Source organism: Thunnus albacares, chromosome 15 (genome assembly GCF_914725855.1).
Source record: "Thunnus albacares chromosome 15, fThuAlb1.1, whole genome shotgun sequence".
In the NCBI taxonomy this organism is placed as follows: domain Eukaryota; kingdom Metazoa; phylum Chordata; class Actinopteri; order Scombriformes; family Scombridae; genus Thunnus; species Thunnus albacares.
In genome coordinates, this window is record NC_058120.1 from 27,880,167 (window position 1) to 27,895,318 (window position 15,152).

The window sequence follows — 15,152 nt, forward strand, 5'->3', positions numbered from 1 at the left end:
CATAAAGAAATGTGCAATCAAACTGTAATTATCATGATAATAATCATTTATGTTCTTGTACATAGCTGACATTCTGGATTAAACTAACTGATTGTGTTGATGAAGTGAATCTGTACATGAAATCATTGAACAAGAGTCATTTAACAGACTTTACTGATTGGATGTGTGAACAATCTGAAGCTTTACATAATCAATAAAGATGTTTTTTTCAAAAGTGTATGAAGTGTGTTGTCATGAACTTGAGGTAATTTTAATTTATTTTTTTGTTGAATTTTATGAAGGTGAAAGTTGAGAATGAGGCTGTCATGTTGGTTCAGTGTTTAGTTCTGTCACCTCACAGAGAGACAGTCCTGGACCCCAATTTATCAAACTGCTAAAAGGAACATTTTGGACTTTAGTGAAAGATAAAAGTAAAAACCTTCGCTTTCACTCACAAACAGAAGAATAAAAACTATTGATCAGACTAGTTTTGCCATTTACTATTCACTGTTATTTCAGTTTGTTTGTGACGGTCAGATTTACAGACGATATGAGCAAGTTGAAAAGTAAAATACTTTCCTCAACTCAAACTAACTGAGACTGAATGCTGTTCACTTCCGGCTCCTAAAACACAGCTGTGCGCCTCCTGCTGGCTTGGAGGAGGCATGAAATGGTTAACTGTTACTGTTTTGTGCACCTCCTGCATTAAAAATATATGAGTTTAAAATAATCGCATGAAGATTTATATTTCCTTGAACTTAAAAGCCTGAGAGTTATAACACAAGCTAGATTTGCTAAAAGTGTATAACTGGTTTTCCACATTAACCAACAGGTAAATTCTTAAACACAAGCTGTTATGGAGTCTAAAGGGTCTTGGAACCAAATAAATACATAAATAAAACACATAGTTCTACATTATTTCTATGGATCATGGTTGCTGCCTGCCACCTGCTGTTGGGTCTCTGTAAATTAAAGAGCACAGTCTAGACCTGCTCTATGTGAACTGACCTGAGATAACTTCTGTTGTTATTTGGTGTTATATAAATAAAATTGACTTGACTTGATATTAAAGCGCTGTCTTGGTAACCCAAAACTCAAATCTTGAATCTCAACAAGCAGATTTATATCATAAAGAAACAGTGATATATTTCAAACTTACAAAATATAGTTTTTAATTACAAATGGATCCAACAGATATATAATCTCCAGAGACTGATGGTAGATGTTTAGACATTATTAAAGATTCTGTCACACACACAGTTGTTTTCACTTATTCTAATGACATTTTATCATAGTAGGAAAAATGCAGGTGTTACTAATAACATTAACGATGGCTTTGTTCTATTCAAGTATTCCAGTAATGACATTTTATATCATTTTTATATTGTTTTTTAATTATTTACACCTGTGCTTTTCCTAATGTGACATGTCAAACTGTCTTCCAGGAACAAGGCTGATGTGTGACACAAATTCAAAGCTTCATGTCTCAGAACTCCATCAGATGTGTGTAAGGTCCGTTGGTGTCGAGCTTCAGCACTTGTCTGTTTCCATACGTCCCGTGTTTCACCGTCCCGGCTGAAGCGGCGGCTGCCGTCATCTCCTTCTCGCACAGAGAGACGAAGGTGCTGTAGAGCCGCAGTCCGTCCTCTTTGCAGATGTTGTTGTGGTACTGCATGGCCTCGCCTTTGGCCTTCTCGCCCAGCGTCGCCTGAGGGACGATCAGCAGGCTGCCGGGAAGCTCCAACAACAAAACCATCTTCCCCGAATCGGACTCACACAGCCGCAGGTTCAACAGTGTGGACACTGAACGGCAGAGACACACAGAGGAAGGATGCTTTACATTTACATCCCATACTGAGTGGGTTTACAATGAGTGCCAAGAAGGAAAACATCTGTATCAAAAGGTTAAAAAGGTCACTGACCCATCTTGGGCAGTATGTCGTCTGTCGCTCCTTTAAAGAAGCAGACGTAGATCACCATTCCTCTGTCGATCTGAGAGCAGAAACACAACAACATCAGTAAAAGCAACAGGATCTCTTTCAATTCTTGGTCCAGGTCTATCACATCTACACACTTTCAGACATGTGGCTCATTGATGTGTTTCTAATAGTTTTTGGACAACAACGGAGGAATCAGATATATCAGGCTTTAGATACACACACAATACTTGTTAGTAGATCAATTCATTGCTGGTTTGAGTCTTTCATGATAGTAGGAAAAGTATAGATTATTGCAGGCCTTATTCTTAAATATTTAATTGTTTTCTTTGGCTTTTTCTTCATTTTATACTTTCATATTTAGTGTTTCATACTCTTCATTTTCTTTGTCTTTTTATAAATTGTCTTCTCTGTCTTTTATCGCCCTCTTTCTCTTTTCTTCCTCCTGATAAACACTGTGTAACATCTCATTTTAAAGGTGTTATGTCAGTAAAGTTTGCTTGTTTTGTTGCTTTGTTTTAATCTTTTACAGCACAAAACTTATTTTGATTTTATATTGTTGCATCCAGTTAATATTTAATGTATTAATTGTTTTTGGTATTTTACTTTAATTTTCACCTTTAGAAAATATTAAATCCTGTATAATTTTATAATATGTTGCTTTTCCTCATTTGATTCCTTTCACTTTCCTTTTGGTTTTGGTTTATGGTAAACAATCCTGTCTGTGTTTAGAGGAATCATCTCTGACAGCCCAACCTTTGCACACACTTGAGGGTTGCATCTATTAAATAACAAAAAAAACTGAAATTGAAGCCTTTATTAGTGATTATTAATAAAGTCTTTATTGGTGGTTTGGATTATGATCCTCACTGACTGGAGGTTTGACTTTAGTTTTCACTGCATTCTGGTTTATTTTGCAGTAATTTTAGTTTGTGTTAACAGCTACTGAACTTCAAGTTGAACACGGTGTGTTTGAAGCAGCTTTTATTTCACGTTGATGCTTTAATGTGAATCATTTTCTTCACAATGATCAATAAAGATTTAATACTGTACTGATAGGATGAAAATAAAACGCTGGAGTGTGATGTCTGTTGATTAATCAAATGTAAAAGACAAAAGTACATCCACTTTCTAGATTCATCAATTCATACTAATCAACAAATGAGGCATCACCAAACCCTGACATGTCAACAAGTATTTTACAACTAAATGTAAAAATGTTTTCAGATGGTGAGCAGTTTTTAACTGAGACTTCACTGTAAATGAGGAAACACGGTTTTCATTCACAGTGCTGCTCCTCGTCCTGATAACTCCTCCCTGTTCTTTCTAACACAACAAGCTCCACTCTGTGGTCATATTTCCTTGTTCCCTCCCCTTCAGATCTACAGATTGAGGATGGATTTAACCAACATGTCAGGCTGCATTCACTGCAGAAACACATGTTGTTCAGATCAGACCTCAAACTTGTTTCACTTTCTAAGAAAGTGAAATTCAGACAGTTGTTGCAACTGAAAGCTGAAATGGCGCAGAGAGGAGTTCAACTGGACCGAGAAACAATCAGCTGTTCGATCTGTCTGGATCTACCGAAGGATCCGGTGACTATTCCCTGTGGACACAGCTACTGCATGAACTGTATTAAAGGCTTCTGGGATGGAGAGGATCAGAGGAAGATATACAGCTGCCCTCAGTGCAGACTGACCTTCACACCAAGGCCTGTCCTGATGAAAAACACCATGTTAGCAACTTTAGTGGAGCAGCTGAAGAAGACTGGACTCCAAGCTGCTCCTGCTTATCACTGCTATGCTGGACCTGAAGATGTGGCCTGTGATGTCTGCACTGGGAGGAAGCTGAAAGCCCTCAAGTCCTGTCTGCAGTGTCTTGTTTCTTACTGCGAGAAACACCTTCAGCCTCACTTTGAATCAAGTAAATTTAAAAAACACAAGCTGGTCGACCCCTCGGATAAGCTCCAGGAGAACATCTGCTCTCGTCATGATGAGGTGATGAAGATATTCTGCCGTACTGATCAGCAGAGTATCTGTTATCTCTGCTCTGTGGAGGAACATAAAGGCCACAACACAGTCTCAGCTGCAGCAGAAAGGACTGAGAGGCAGAGAAAGATCGAGGTGAGTCGACAAAACATCCAGCAGAGAATCCAGGACAGAGAGAAAGATGTGAAGCTGCTTCAACAGGAGGTGGAGGCCGTCAGTCGCTCTGCTGATAAAGCAGTGAAGGACAGTGAGAAGATCTTCACTGAGCTGATCCGTCTCATCCAGAAAAGAAGCTCTGATGTGAAGCAGCAGATCAGATCCCAGCAGGAAACTGAAGTGAGTCGAGTCAAAGAGCTTCAGGAGAAGCTGGAGCAGGAGATCACTGAGCTGAAGAGGAAAGACACTGAACTGAAGCAGCTTTCACACACAGAGGATCACATCCAGTTTCTACACAACTACCTCTCACTGTCACAACTCAGTGCATCTACAGACTCATCCAGCATCAATATCCGTCCTCTGAGCTACTTTGAGGATGTGACAGCAGCTGTGTCAGAGCTCAGAGATAAACTACAGGACATCCTGAGGGAGAAATGGACAAACATCTCACTGACAGGGACTGAAATGGACGTTTTACTGTCAGAAGCAGAACCCAAGACCAGAGCTGGATTCTTAAAATATTCATATAATATCACACTGGATCCAAACACAGCAAACACATATCTTTTATTATCTGAGGGGAACAGAAAAGCAGAACAAATGAGACAACAACAGTCTTATTCTCGTCACCCAGACAGATTCACTGATTATCCTCAGGTCCTGAGTAGAGAGAGTCTGACTGGACGTTGTTACTGGGAGGTGGAGTGGAGAGGGAGAGTTCATATAGCAGTCGCATACAAGAATATCAGCAGAACTAGAGTCTCGTATCAAAGTGCATTTGGACTCAATGACAAATCTTGGATGTTAGACTGTGACACTAAGAGTTATACATTTTGGTTCAACGGTATCTCAACTCGTGTCTCAGGTCCTCGGTCCTCCAGAGTAGGAGTGTACCTGGATCACAGAGCAGGTATTCTGTCCTTCTACAGTGTCTCTGAAACCATGACTCTCCTCCACAGAGTCCAGACCACATTCACTCAGCCTCTCTATGCTGGACTTCGGCCTTATAATTATGGAGTCACAGCTGAGTTGTGTAAACTCAAATAGACAGAAGTCATTGTAGACTTCATGTGTCAGATTCTCTTGTAATTCTTCATGTTTTTGTCTCCATTGTTTCTGAGAGCTCGTTGCTGTGGTGTTTCTGAACTGCACAGAGATCAGCTGTCAATCAAACTGGGATTATCAACACTTTTTTCTTTTCATTTGTTGTTCTGTTGATGTTTTCAGTTTCTTTAAATGTCACTTTTTGCTGTGTGTTTTTATCCATGGAGGCTATCGCTGCTCATGATGACGTCTTTTACCTTCACTAGGTAGATATTTTGTTCTCATCACTTTGTAAATTCACAAAGAAATGTTCAATAAAACTGTAATTATCATGATAATAATCATTTATTATGTTCTTGTACATAGCTGACATTCTGGGTTAAACTAACTGATTGTGTGGATGAAGTGAATCTGTACATGAAATCATTGAACAAGAGTCATTTAACAGACTTTACTGATTGGATGTGTGAACAATCTGAAGCTTTACAGTTTGTAAAGTTTAAATCCAGACTTGATTAAAATTTCTTGTGACTGATTTTGTTCGAGGTTTAATCTCTCAGTCCACAAACTGCTGCTGTGCTGAAGAGTTTTTGTCATTTATATTAACTGGCAACAAAGACATGCATCTAAAACAGTGGTGATTAGTTTCCTCTGTGGAGGAAATCACAGCTGTGATTGATTTATTGCACCATCACAGGTAACGTTACTCCACCTTTTCTACTGCAGAAGTCATTCAGGAATCATTTGATCAAAACTCTGCACATATGAGACGCTGAGTTCAGTTCAATCGTAATAAACATCAGAAGGAAATAACATGTTCACTCCAGTTTGAAGCCGTGAAGACTCCATAATAGAGTGTTACAGTTTTTACTAAAAAACTAACTAAACTAACTAAAACTATTTTAACATCAAAACTAAATTAAACACATGTGGACTCCATCAAATCCAGACATAAAATGATTAAACTGTAAACTGAACGTATAATTATTCACATTTGGTCACATGTATTTCTATGTCCGTCACTCAGATTTCAAGAAGTCAGAGAACTCACAGCCTGCAGCATCAAATCTCACATTCACAAGTTCTGTTTACAACCTGAAAGCTGATGTGAATAATATTTGCAGACTGGAAACTCTTCTCTCCCATCTTTCCCATGTGACCTGAATGCAGCGTCAGTGTTATAGGATGTGACTTCTGTCAACAAACTGACACAGTGTGATATTACATATATTAAACTGATATTGTTTGAAGCTGCCAAAGGCTCAGTGGAGTTTTTACATGTCTTCCTGCAGTGAACATCACAGCAGGTCAACAACTGAAATGTGAAAACTGATGCATGACACAAGAGGGCGCCTTCATCCTGCTAACAAGGGATGTAGTGGAGGTTAAAGCTCCTCCACTCGGTCTGTCTGCAGTTTTAGTCAAAAACATTTTTTTAGACCGATTAAAAAACACCATGATAATAAGAATGTATCCTGTCATTCATCATGGTAAATGGTGTCAAAGTGCTTTAAGTCATTAGTTAGTTAGTTAGTTAGTTAGTTAGTTAGTTAGTTAGTTAGTTAGTCAGATTGTGGAAACGTCTTTGGCTTCACCACATAGCGTTAAAAACAACACAGAACAGCTGATAGCGTTCTGTGTTGTCAACAAACAACATGATTTAAAAATAAATATATAAATAAATACAGTAAAAATGGAATAAAACGGTAGACGGCTCGATGTTTGTGAAATCCTGAGCAGGATATGCATTCAGCACTCTAACTGCATTTAGAGGAAAGTACTCGCTGTACACAGTTTTTGGTGGCTCTTACTTGTCTATAGCGCCTCCCTGAGGGTAAAAACTCAAAGTGCAAAGAGTCGGAAGGATCATTTATAATCTGCAAATCTTTACTCTTTACATTTATTTCATGTTCCTCTCTTGGTTTCATCTTGAGCTTCCCTTTAATTTTACCAGCTCCGTTTACTATTCTCTGTTATTTCAGTTTGTTTGTGACAGTCAGATTTACAGACGATATGAGCAAGTTGAAAAATAAAATACTTTCCACCAGATTCTCATACAGACGTGGCTGAAATTATGGATTGAACTGCATTTTATTAAAAAAAATGCACCATTCATTCTGAAAAGTGCTGAAATGAAAATATATTTTATTATTAATGCATGTCTATGTTTGGTTTGCAGTGGAACAAAACAAACATGTTGTGAAAATAATGAATTCATGCTTATTCTACAAAGACATTCTAAAATATCCCAGACAAAATTATTGGCACCCTTTAGAAGTTGTAAGAAATAATTGATATGTAGTGATACTTTAAGCAGAGTATTGTGTTTTAATTAGTATCACAGATGTTTTCAATCTGAACCAACGCACCACAGCAGCCACACCATCGATTAACTTTTCCTCTGTGTGTCACTGATCTTTCAGTCTCCTCTTCCGCTCCATCATTATCTGATCACTCTCTGATTCAATTTAATGTTCATATGCCGCCCATTTCTCAATATCACTGCGCCCCCCCCAAAAAGAGTTGAATTATTAATAAATCAGCCAGGGCAGCTCTAGAATCATCCCTTCCTGATGGTCTCACAAAACTGAATAACTATCATGGCTCTCTGGACATCTTAACAAATAAACTCAGTAGCACCTTAATAGGTGCGCTGGAAAACGTTCATCACCCCACTGAACCCCATGGTTCAATGAAAGCCCTCTTCTTGACATTTTCTTGACAAAAGTCACTCAGTTCTGGTTTCGTTCCCACTGCTTTTAAATCAGATATGGTTACTCCACTATTAAAAAGTCCTAACCTTGACCCACAAACCCTTAACAATTTTAGGCCGATTTCAAACCTCCCATTCATGTCCAAATTATTAGAAAAGGTGGTTGGTAGTCAACTCATTGCCCATCTATCCAGTAATAACCTTCTTGATGAGTTTCAGTCCGATTTCAGACCCAAACACTCTACGAAATCTGCACAGACCAAGGTAACAAACGATCTATTAATTGCAATGGACTCAGATCTCTTATCTGTCTTGCTGTTACTCGATTTATGTGCGTCCTTTGACACTGTGGACCACGACACCCTCCTACAACGTCTTGAGAACCTTGTAGGCCTCAAGGGTCTGGCACTTTCTTGGTTTGGTTCATACTTGAGTAATAGAACACAAAGCATCACATACAATAACACTATGTCTTCCTGCTCCAAGATCAAACACGGTGTCCCACAGGGATCAGTACTCGGACCACTTTTGTTCTGTGTTTACTTGCTGCCCTTGGGTCACATTTTTAAAAAACACAACATAATGTATCACTGCTACGCCGATGATACACAAATCTATCTTCCTGTGACATTCAGTGACTCCTCCCAGCTGGTTAAATTAGAGACATGTTTGTCAGAAGTCCATCACTGGATGTGCAATAATTTCCTGCATTTGAATGCACACAAGACTGAAATGCTGCTCGTTGGTCCAGCTAGATTCACATCGCTTTTTACAGACTTAAACATTAATCTTGACGGCTGCACAATTTCTCAGACCCATACAATCAAGAATTTGGGAATAGTATTTGATCCATCCCTTACATTTGAGCCACATATCGAGTATATAAAATGAACAGCCTTCTTCCACCTTCATTTTGGCCATGACATTTTCATTGGTTTTATTGTATTAAATAATCTTATGTTAATCGTTATGTTGTACTTCAAAAGCAAAGTTTCAGTTATATTCAATGTGAAATAAAGAATGATTGACACCAAATACTTCTGTCAGTTTCAACTTAATACAGAAAAAAATTAGTTTTCTTCAAAAAAGGTGGAAAAGTACCAATATTTCTGGTCATGTCTGTACAAATTTTCTATACTTTCCTCACTAACTCTACAAACCCACCAGTGCCGTATTGTCAACAGACTTTAGTCAGTTTAAGTGTGAGTCTGTGGATTTTAAACTCTTTGTATTCAAAGAAAACACCACCGGAGATAAAATGGTAGCTTGTCTGTGTTTAGAGGAATCATCTCTGACAGCCCAACCTTTACAGACTCTTGAGGATTGCATCTTTTAAATAAAAAAGCTGAAATGAAAGCCTTTATTAGTGATTATTATTAAAGTCTTTATTGGTGGTTTGGATTATGATCCTCGCTGACTGGACATTTGACTTTAGTTTTCATTGTATTGGTTTATTTTGCATGAATAATTTTCTACACAATGATCAATAACGCTTTAATACTGTACTGATAGGATGAAAATTAAATCCTGGAGTGTGATTTCTGTTGATTATTGTGACAAAACTAAAAGGATGATATTAATCAAACGTAGAGAAACAAAAGTACACCCACTTTCTAGATTCATCAATTCATACTAATCAACAAATGAGCTCCATCAGCTGATCTGCTTCAATCATGTAATAATATATCAGTCAGAGGGACCAAACCAGTACTTTTACCGCACTACTTTAATACATCAAGCTCATAATACTTATGTACTTTTACTGTAGTAGGATTTTTAATGCAGGACTTTTACTTGTAATGGAGTATTTTTACATTGCTGTATTGGTACTTTTACAACAGTAAAGGATCTGAATACTTCTTCCACTGCTGCTGCTGACAGTTTCTACAGAGGATCATGTGACTGTCAAAGGTCGACATTTAGCAGAGTGTTGTTGGATAAGATGAACTCTCTGGTTTTACCTGCTTTTATTTCAAAAACAGTCAAAAATGCTTCAAAGAAGTTTATTAAATATGCGAGAAAATGATGATACAGCCATTAAATGATTTTATCACATTTTAGTGTAACAACTCCCTGTTGTCAGTCAATTGCTTTTAACCAATAAATAGAAATTAATCTGATTTTAAGGAAGAGTTAGAGAAATATAGAGGCATCATTACACCCTGACATGCAAACAAGTATTTTACAGTTAAATGCAAAAATATTGTCAGATGGTGAGCAGGTTTTAACTGAGACTTCACTGTAAATGAGGAAACACAGTTTTAATTCACAGTGCTGCTCCTCGTCCTGATAACTCCTCCCTGTTCTTTCAAACACAACAAGCTCCACTCTGTGCTCATATTTCCTTGTTCCCTCCCCTTCAGATCTACAGTTTAGAGATGGGTGTAACCAACATGTACAGCAGTACAAGAGCTGTCAGGCTGCATTCACTGCAGGAACACATGTTGTTCAGATCAGAGCTCAAACTTGTTTCACCTTCTGAGAAAGTGAAACTTAGACAGTCGTTGCCACTGAGAGCTGAAATGGCGCAGAAAGGAGTTCAGCTGGACCGAGAAACAATCAGCTGTTCGATCTGTCTGGATCTACTGAAGGATCCGGTGACTATTCCCTGTGGACACAGTCACTGCATGAGCTGTATTAAAAGCTTCTGGGATGGAGAGGATCAGAGGAAGAGCTACAGCTGCCCTCAGTGCAGACACACCTTCACACCGAGGCCTGTCCTGATGAAAAACACCATGTTAGCAGATTTAGTGGAGAAGCTGAAGAAGACTGGACTCCAAGCTGCTCCTGTTGATCACTACTATGCTGGACCTGAAGATGTGGCCTGTGATGTCTGCACTGGGAGGAAGCTGAAAGCCCTCAAGTCCTGTCTGCAGTGTCTCGTCTCTTACTGCGAGAAACACCTTCAGCCTCACTTTGAGTCAAGTAAATTTAAAAAACACAAGCTGGTCGACCCCTCGGAGAAGCTTCAGGAGAACATCTGCTCTCGTCATGATGAGGTGATGAAGATGTTCTGCCGTACTGATCAGCAGAGTATCTGTTATCTCTGCTCTGTGGATGAACATAAAGGCCACGACACAGTCTCAGCTGCAGCAGAAAGGACTGAGAGGCAGAGAGAGCTCGAGGTGAGTCGACAACAAATCCAGCAGAGAATCCAGGACAGAGAGAAAGATGTGAAGCTGCTTCAACAGAAGATGAAGGCCGTCAATAGCTCTGCTAATAAAGCAGTGAAGGACAGTGGGAAGATCTTCACTGAGCTGATCCGTCTCCTCCAGAAAAGAAGCTCTGATGTGAAGCAGCAGATCAGATCCCAGCAGGAAACTGAAGTGAGTCGAGTCAAAGAGCTTCAGGAGAAGCTGGAGCAGGAGATCACTGAGCTGAAGAGGAAAGACGCTGAACTGAAGCAGCTCTCACACACAGAGGATCACAACCAGTTTCTACACAACTACCCCTCACTGTCACAACTCAGTGCATCTACAGACTCATCCAGCATCAATATCCGTCCTCTGAGCTACTTTGAGGATGTGACAGCAGCTGTGTCAGAGCTCAGAGATCAACTACAGGACATCCTGAGGGAGAAATGGACAAACATCTCACTGGCAGTGACTGAAGAGGACATTTTACTGTCAGAAACAGAACCCAAGACCAGAGCTGGATTCTTAAAATATTCATGTGAAATCACACTGGATCCAAACACAGCAAACACACAGCTGTTATTATCTGATGGGAACAGAAAAGCAGAGCTAACGTGTCAACAACAGTCTTATTCTCGTCATCCAGACAGATTCACTAATTATTCTCAGGTCCTGAGTGGAGAGAGTCTGACTGGACGTTGTTACTGGGAGGTGGAGTGGAGAGGGAGAGGAGTTTGTGTAGCAGTCGCATACAAGAATATCAGCAGAGCAGGAGACTCGTATGAATGTGTATTTGGACTCAATGACAAATCTTGGATGTTAGATTGTGACTCTAACAGTTATACATTTTTGTTCAACAAAATCAAAACTCCCATCTCAGGTCCTGGTTCCTCCAGAGTAGGAGTGTACCTGGATCACAGTGCAGGTATTCTGTCCTTCTACAGCATCTCTGAAACCATGACTCTCCTTCACAGAGTCCAGACCACATTCACTCAGCCTCTCTATGCCGGACTGTGGCCTTATTATGGAGTCACAGCTGAGTTGTGTAAACTCAAATAGACAGAAGACATTTCAGACTTCATGTGTCAGATTCTGTTGTAATTCTTCATGTTTTTGTGTCCATTGTTTCTGAGAGCTCGTTGCTGTGGTGTTTCTGAGCTGCACAGAGATCAGCTGTCAATCAAACTGGGATTATCAACACTTTTTTTTCTTCTCATTTGTTGTTCTGTTGATGTTTTCAGTTTCTTTAAATGTCACTTTTTGCTGTGTTTTTATCCATGGAGGCTATCACTGCTCATGATGACGTCTTTTACCTTCACTAGGTAAATATTTTGTTCTCATCACTTTGTAAATTCATAAAGAAATGTACAATCAAACTGTAATTATCATGATAATAATCAATTATTATGTTCTTGTACATAGCTGACATTCTGGGTTAAACTAACTGATTGTGTGGATGAAGTGAATCTGTACATGAAATCATTGAACAAGAGTCATTTAACAGCAGATGTCGGGTCAATCCATATCTCTGACTGGCTGTTCCTTCATGTGATCAATCATGTGATCAGTAAAAGTGACTTTTACACACTGCTGTGAGTAGGATTACGTCACTTGATAAAAGTGTCTTATTGCTCACACTCAGCCAGAAACTCTTTCACGCTGAAGTTTGTACTTGAGAGTTTTATTATGTCGTTCAGAGAAGTTCGATGACGACGAGTTTGTAAATTTTAAATCCGGACTTGATTAAAACTTCTTGTGACTCATATTTGAACAACAGAGAAATCACAGCCTGCAGCATCAAATCTCACATTCACAAGTTCTGTTTACAACCTGAAAGCTGATGTGAATAATATTTGCAGACTGGAAACTCTTCTCTCCCATCTTTCCCATGTGACCTGAATGCAGCGTCAGTGTTACAGGATGTGACTTCTGTCAACAAACTGACACAGTGTGATATTACATATATTAAAATCTGTCTTTACTGATATTGTTTGAAGCTGCCAAAGGCTCAGTGGAGTTTTTACATGTCTTCCTGCAGTGAACATCACAGCAGGTCAACAACTGAAATGTGAAAACTGATGCACGACACAAGAGGGCGCCTTCATCCTGCTAACCAGGGATGTAGTGGAGGTTAAAGCTCCTCCACTCAGTCTGTCTGCAGTTTTAGTCAAAAACATTTTTTTAGACTGATTAAAAAAACACCATGATAATAAGAATACATCCTGTCATTCATCATGGTAAATGGTGTCAAAATGCTATAAGTCATTAGTTAGTTAGTTAGTTAGTTAGTTGGTCAGATTGTGGAAACGTCTTTGGCTTCACCGCATAGAATTAAAAACAACACAGGACAGCTGATGAGGACAAACAGCGTAAACAAACAACATGATTTGAAAATAAATAAATAAATACAGTAAAATGAAATATAATGGTAGACGGCTTGATGTTTGTGAAATCCTGAGCAGGATATGCATTCAGCACTCTAACTGCATTTAGAGGAAAGTACTCGCTGTACACAGTTTTTGGTGGCTCTCACTTGTCTATAGCGTCTCCCTGAGGGTAAAAACTCAAAGTGCAAAGTGTCGGAAGGATCATTTATAATCTGCAAATCTTTGCTCTTTACATTTATTTCATGTTCCTCTCTTGGTTGCATCTGGAGCTTCACTTTAATTTTACCAGCTCCGTTTACTATTCTCTGTTATTTCAGTTTGTTTGTGACGGTCAGATTTACAGACGATATGAGCAAGTTGAAAAATAAAATACTTTCCTCAACTCAAACTAACTGAGACTGAGTGCTGTTCACTTCTGGCTCCTAAAACACAGCTGTGCGCCTCCTGCTGGCTTGGAGGAGACATTAAATGGTTTACTGTTACTGTTTTGTGCACCTCCTGCATTAAAAATATATGAGTTTAAAACAATCCCAAGAAGATTTATATTTCTTTGAACTTAAAAGCCTGACAAATTAAACATAGTTTAATGTCTTGTATCATTTCTGAGGAATTTACACAATTTGTGCAACGTGTACTGAACTAGAACTGAACCTTCAAGGATGAATATAACACAAACAAACACCACAAAAACTTAGGCAACCACCAGATATTCTGAGGCGATAGAGGAGCTGTGTTTCTGCACCTTGCAGACATCCCTTGATTTCAATCTCAAATGTGAATAAGAAGTTTAAAAGTTTCATGTAGGTGACAGATAAAGAAAAGGCCACTATTTTGTGTAAAGTCATGTAACATCAGCATGAAAGTGATAGATGTCCTGGAGATAGACGATATGTGGTAATACAAATAAGAGGAAATTGTATACTTATAAAATGAAAAGCCAAGAGAGGCTCGGGGTCCGGTCCGGATCCTTTTTCTTTTTGCGGGACCTCCTTTTTCCTTTAGGCCTTTTGAGGGATCTCTTGGAGACTCTCTTTAGTCTTTGAGTTTTTACTAAGTTTTTGTATTTTACTTTTTGCATTCTTAGATTGCTTGCTTTGTAAAACCAAATAAAACTGGTTTGTATTTTTATACACTCCAACCAAAGTTCCTGACTTGTGCTCATCTCTGAGGTCCTCCGGTGTTCCTTTAAGGTGAGAAAAGACACCTCCTTTGGGACAGGCTGACATTAGTTTTGAAATGATTTAGATTATAAATTATATTGAATTTTGCAGAGGTAATAGTTAATGCTGTTTATTGAGTGACAGAGTGGTAATGGTTCAGATTTAGTGACTGGGGTTATTACACTGCTGTACATGTTATAGAGGTATGATTTCAGTGCAGAACTAGGTTGAGTGACTTATAATTAGGGGTTTAATTGGCTAAACTGTTAGGGCCAGGGCTCTGAAGCTGCCCTATAAAACCGGGCGACACACAGAGTGGGCCTCCTCCAGAGATGTCCTTATAGAAGGCCATCTTGGAGGACTTTCAAACCTCCAACAGCCATTTGCACCAATACACTTCGTTGTGACCCAGCTGTCAGGACATACTTGACTAGGTAGTGGTTCAATGACAGCTGGTGATTATAGAGGCCAGGCTGAATTTGGTTCCCTAAGCAAGGCTAGGACGGTCGTGCGTCTATAGATTTTGGGAACTACGTTCGATACCTAGGTCAGAGGTAGAGGACAACCGTCTGTCGTTCACTTATCCACACCGGCAGGGGGTATCGGTTATCTGTAGGCAGATACCATTTCAGGTGTTACACAAATAAAGTTGAC

General features: G+C 39.1%; 3 protein-coding genes across 3 annotated transcripts; 2 read left to right on the top strand and 1 right to left on the bottom strand.

Moving 5' to 3' along the window:
* Positions 1-1,373: 1,373 nt before the first annotated feature.
* LOC122997850 (D-aminoacyl-tRNA deacylase 2-like) lies at positions 1,374-2,022 on the bottom strand. Its single transcript, XM_044374135.1, has 2 exons — positions 1,902-2,022; positions 1,374-1,782 (listed from the first exon to the last, which is right to left on the bottom strand). Exons 1-2 carry the CDS (start codon positions 1,993-1,995, stop codon positions 1,466-1,468), a joined length of 411 nt encoding a protein of 136 aa, XP_044230070.1. The 5' UTR covers positions 1,996-2,022; the 3' UTR covers positions 1,374-1,465.
* Positions 2,023-3,397: 1,375 nt separating this feature from the next.
* LOC122997853 (tripartite motif-containing protein 16-like) lies at positions 3,398-5,131 on the top strand. The gene has a single exon (XM_044374138.1). The coding sequence runs from the start codon at positions 3,437-3,439 to the stop codon at positions 5,105-5,107; it is 1,671 nt and encodes a 556-aa protein (XP_044230073.1). The 5' UTR covers positions 3,398-3,436; the 3' UTR covers positions 5,108-5,131.
* Positions 5,132-10,051: 4,920 nt separating this feature from the next.
* Positions 10,052-12,056, top strand: LOC122997851 (tripartite motif-containing protein 16-like). Its single transcript, XM_044374136.1, has one exon. It carries the CDS (start codon positions 10,196-10,198, stop codon positions 12,008-12,010), a length of 1,815 nt encoding a protein of 604 aa, XP_044230071.1. The 5' UTR covers positions 10,052-10,195; the 3' UTR covers positions 12,011-12,056.
* Positions 12,057-15,152: the final 3,096 nt, after the last annotated feature.

Excerpts from the sequence above, each read along its gene's own strand:
- LOC122997850 (XM_044374135.1), bottom strand. The coding sequence starts at position 1,995 with ATGTTGTTGTGTTTCTGCTCTCAGATCGACAGAGGAATGGTGATCTAC. Across the intron at positions 1,783-1,901 it reads CGACATACTGCCCAAGATGG|TGTCCACACTGTTGAACCTG; the intron begins GTCAGTGACCTT and ends TCTGCCGTTCAG.
- LOC122997853 (XM_044374138.1), top strand. The coding sequence starts at position 3,437 with ATGGCGCAGAGAGGAGTTCAACTGGACCGAGAAACAATCAGCTGTTCG.
- LOC122997851 (XM_044374136.1), top strand. The coding sequence starts at position 10,196 with ATGGGTGTAACCAACATGTACAGCAGTACAAGAGCTGTCAGGCTGCAT.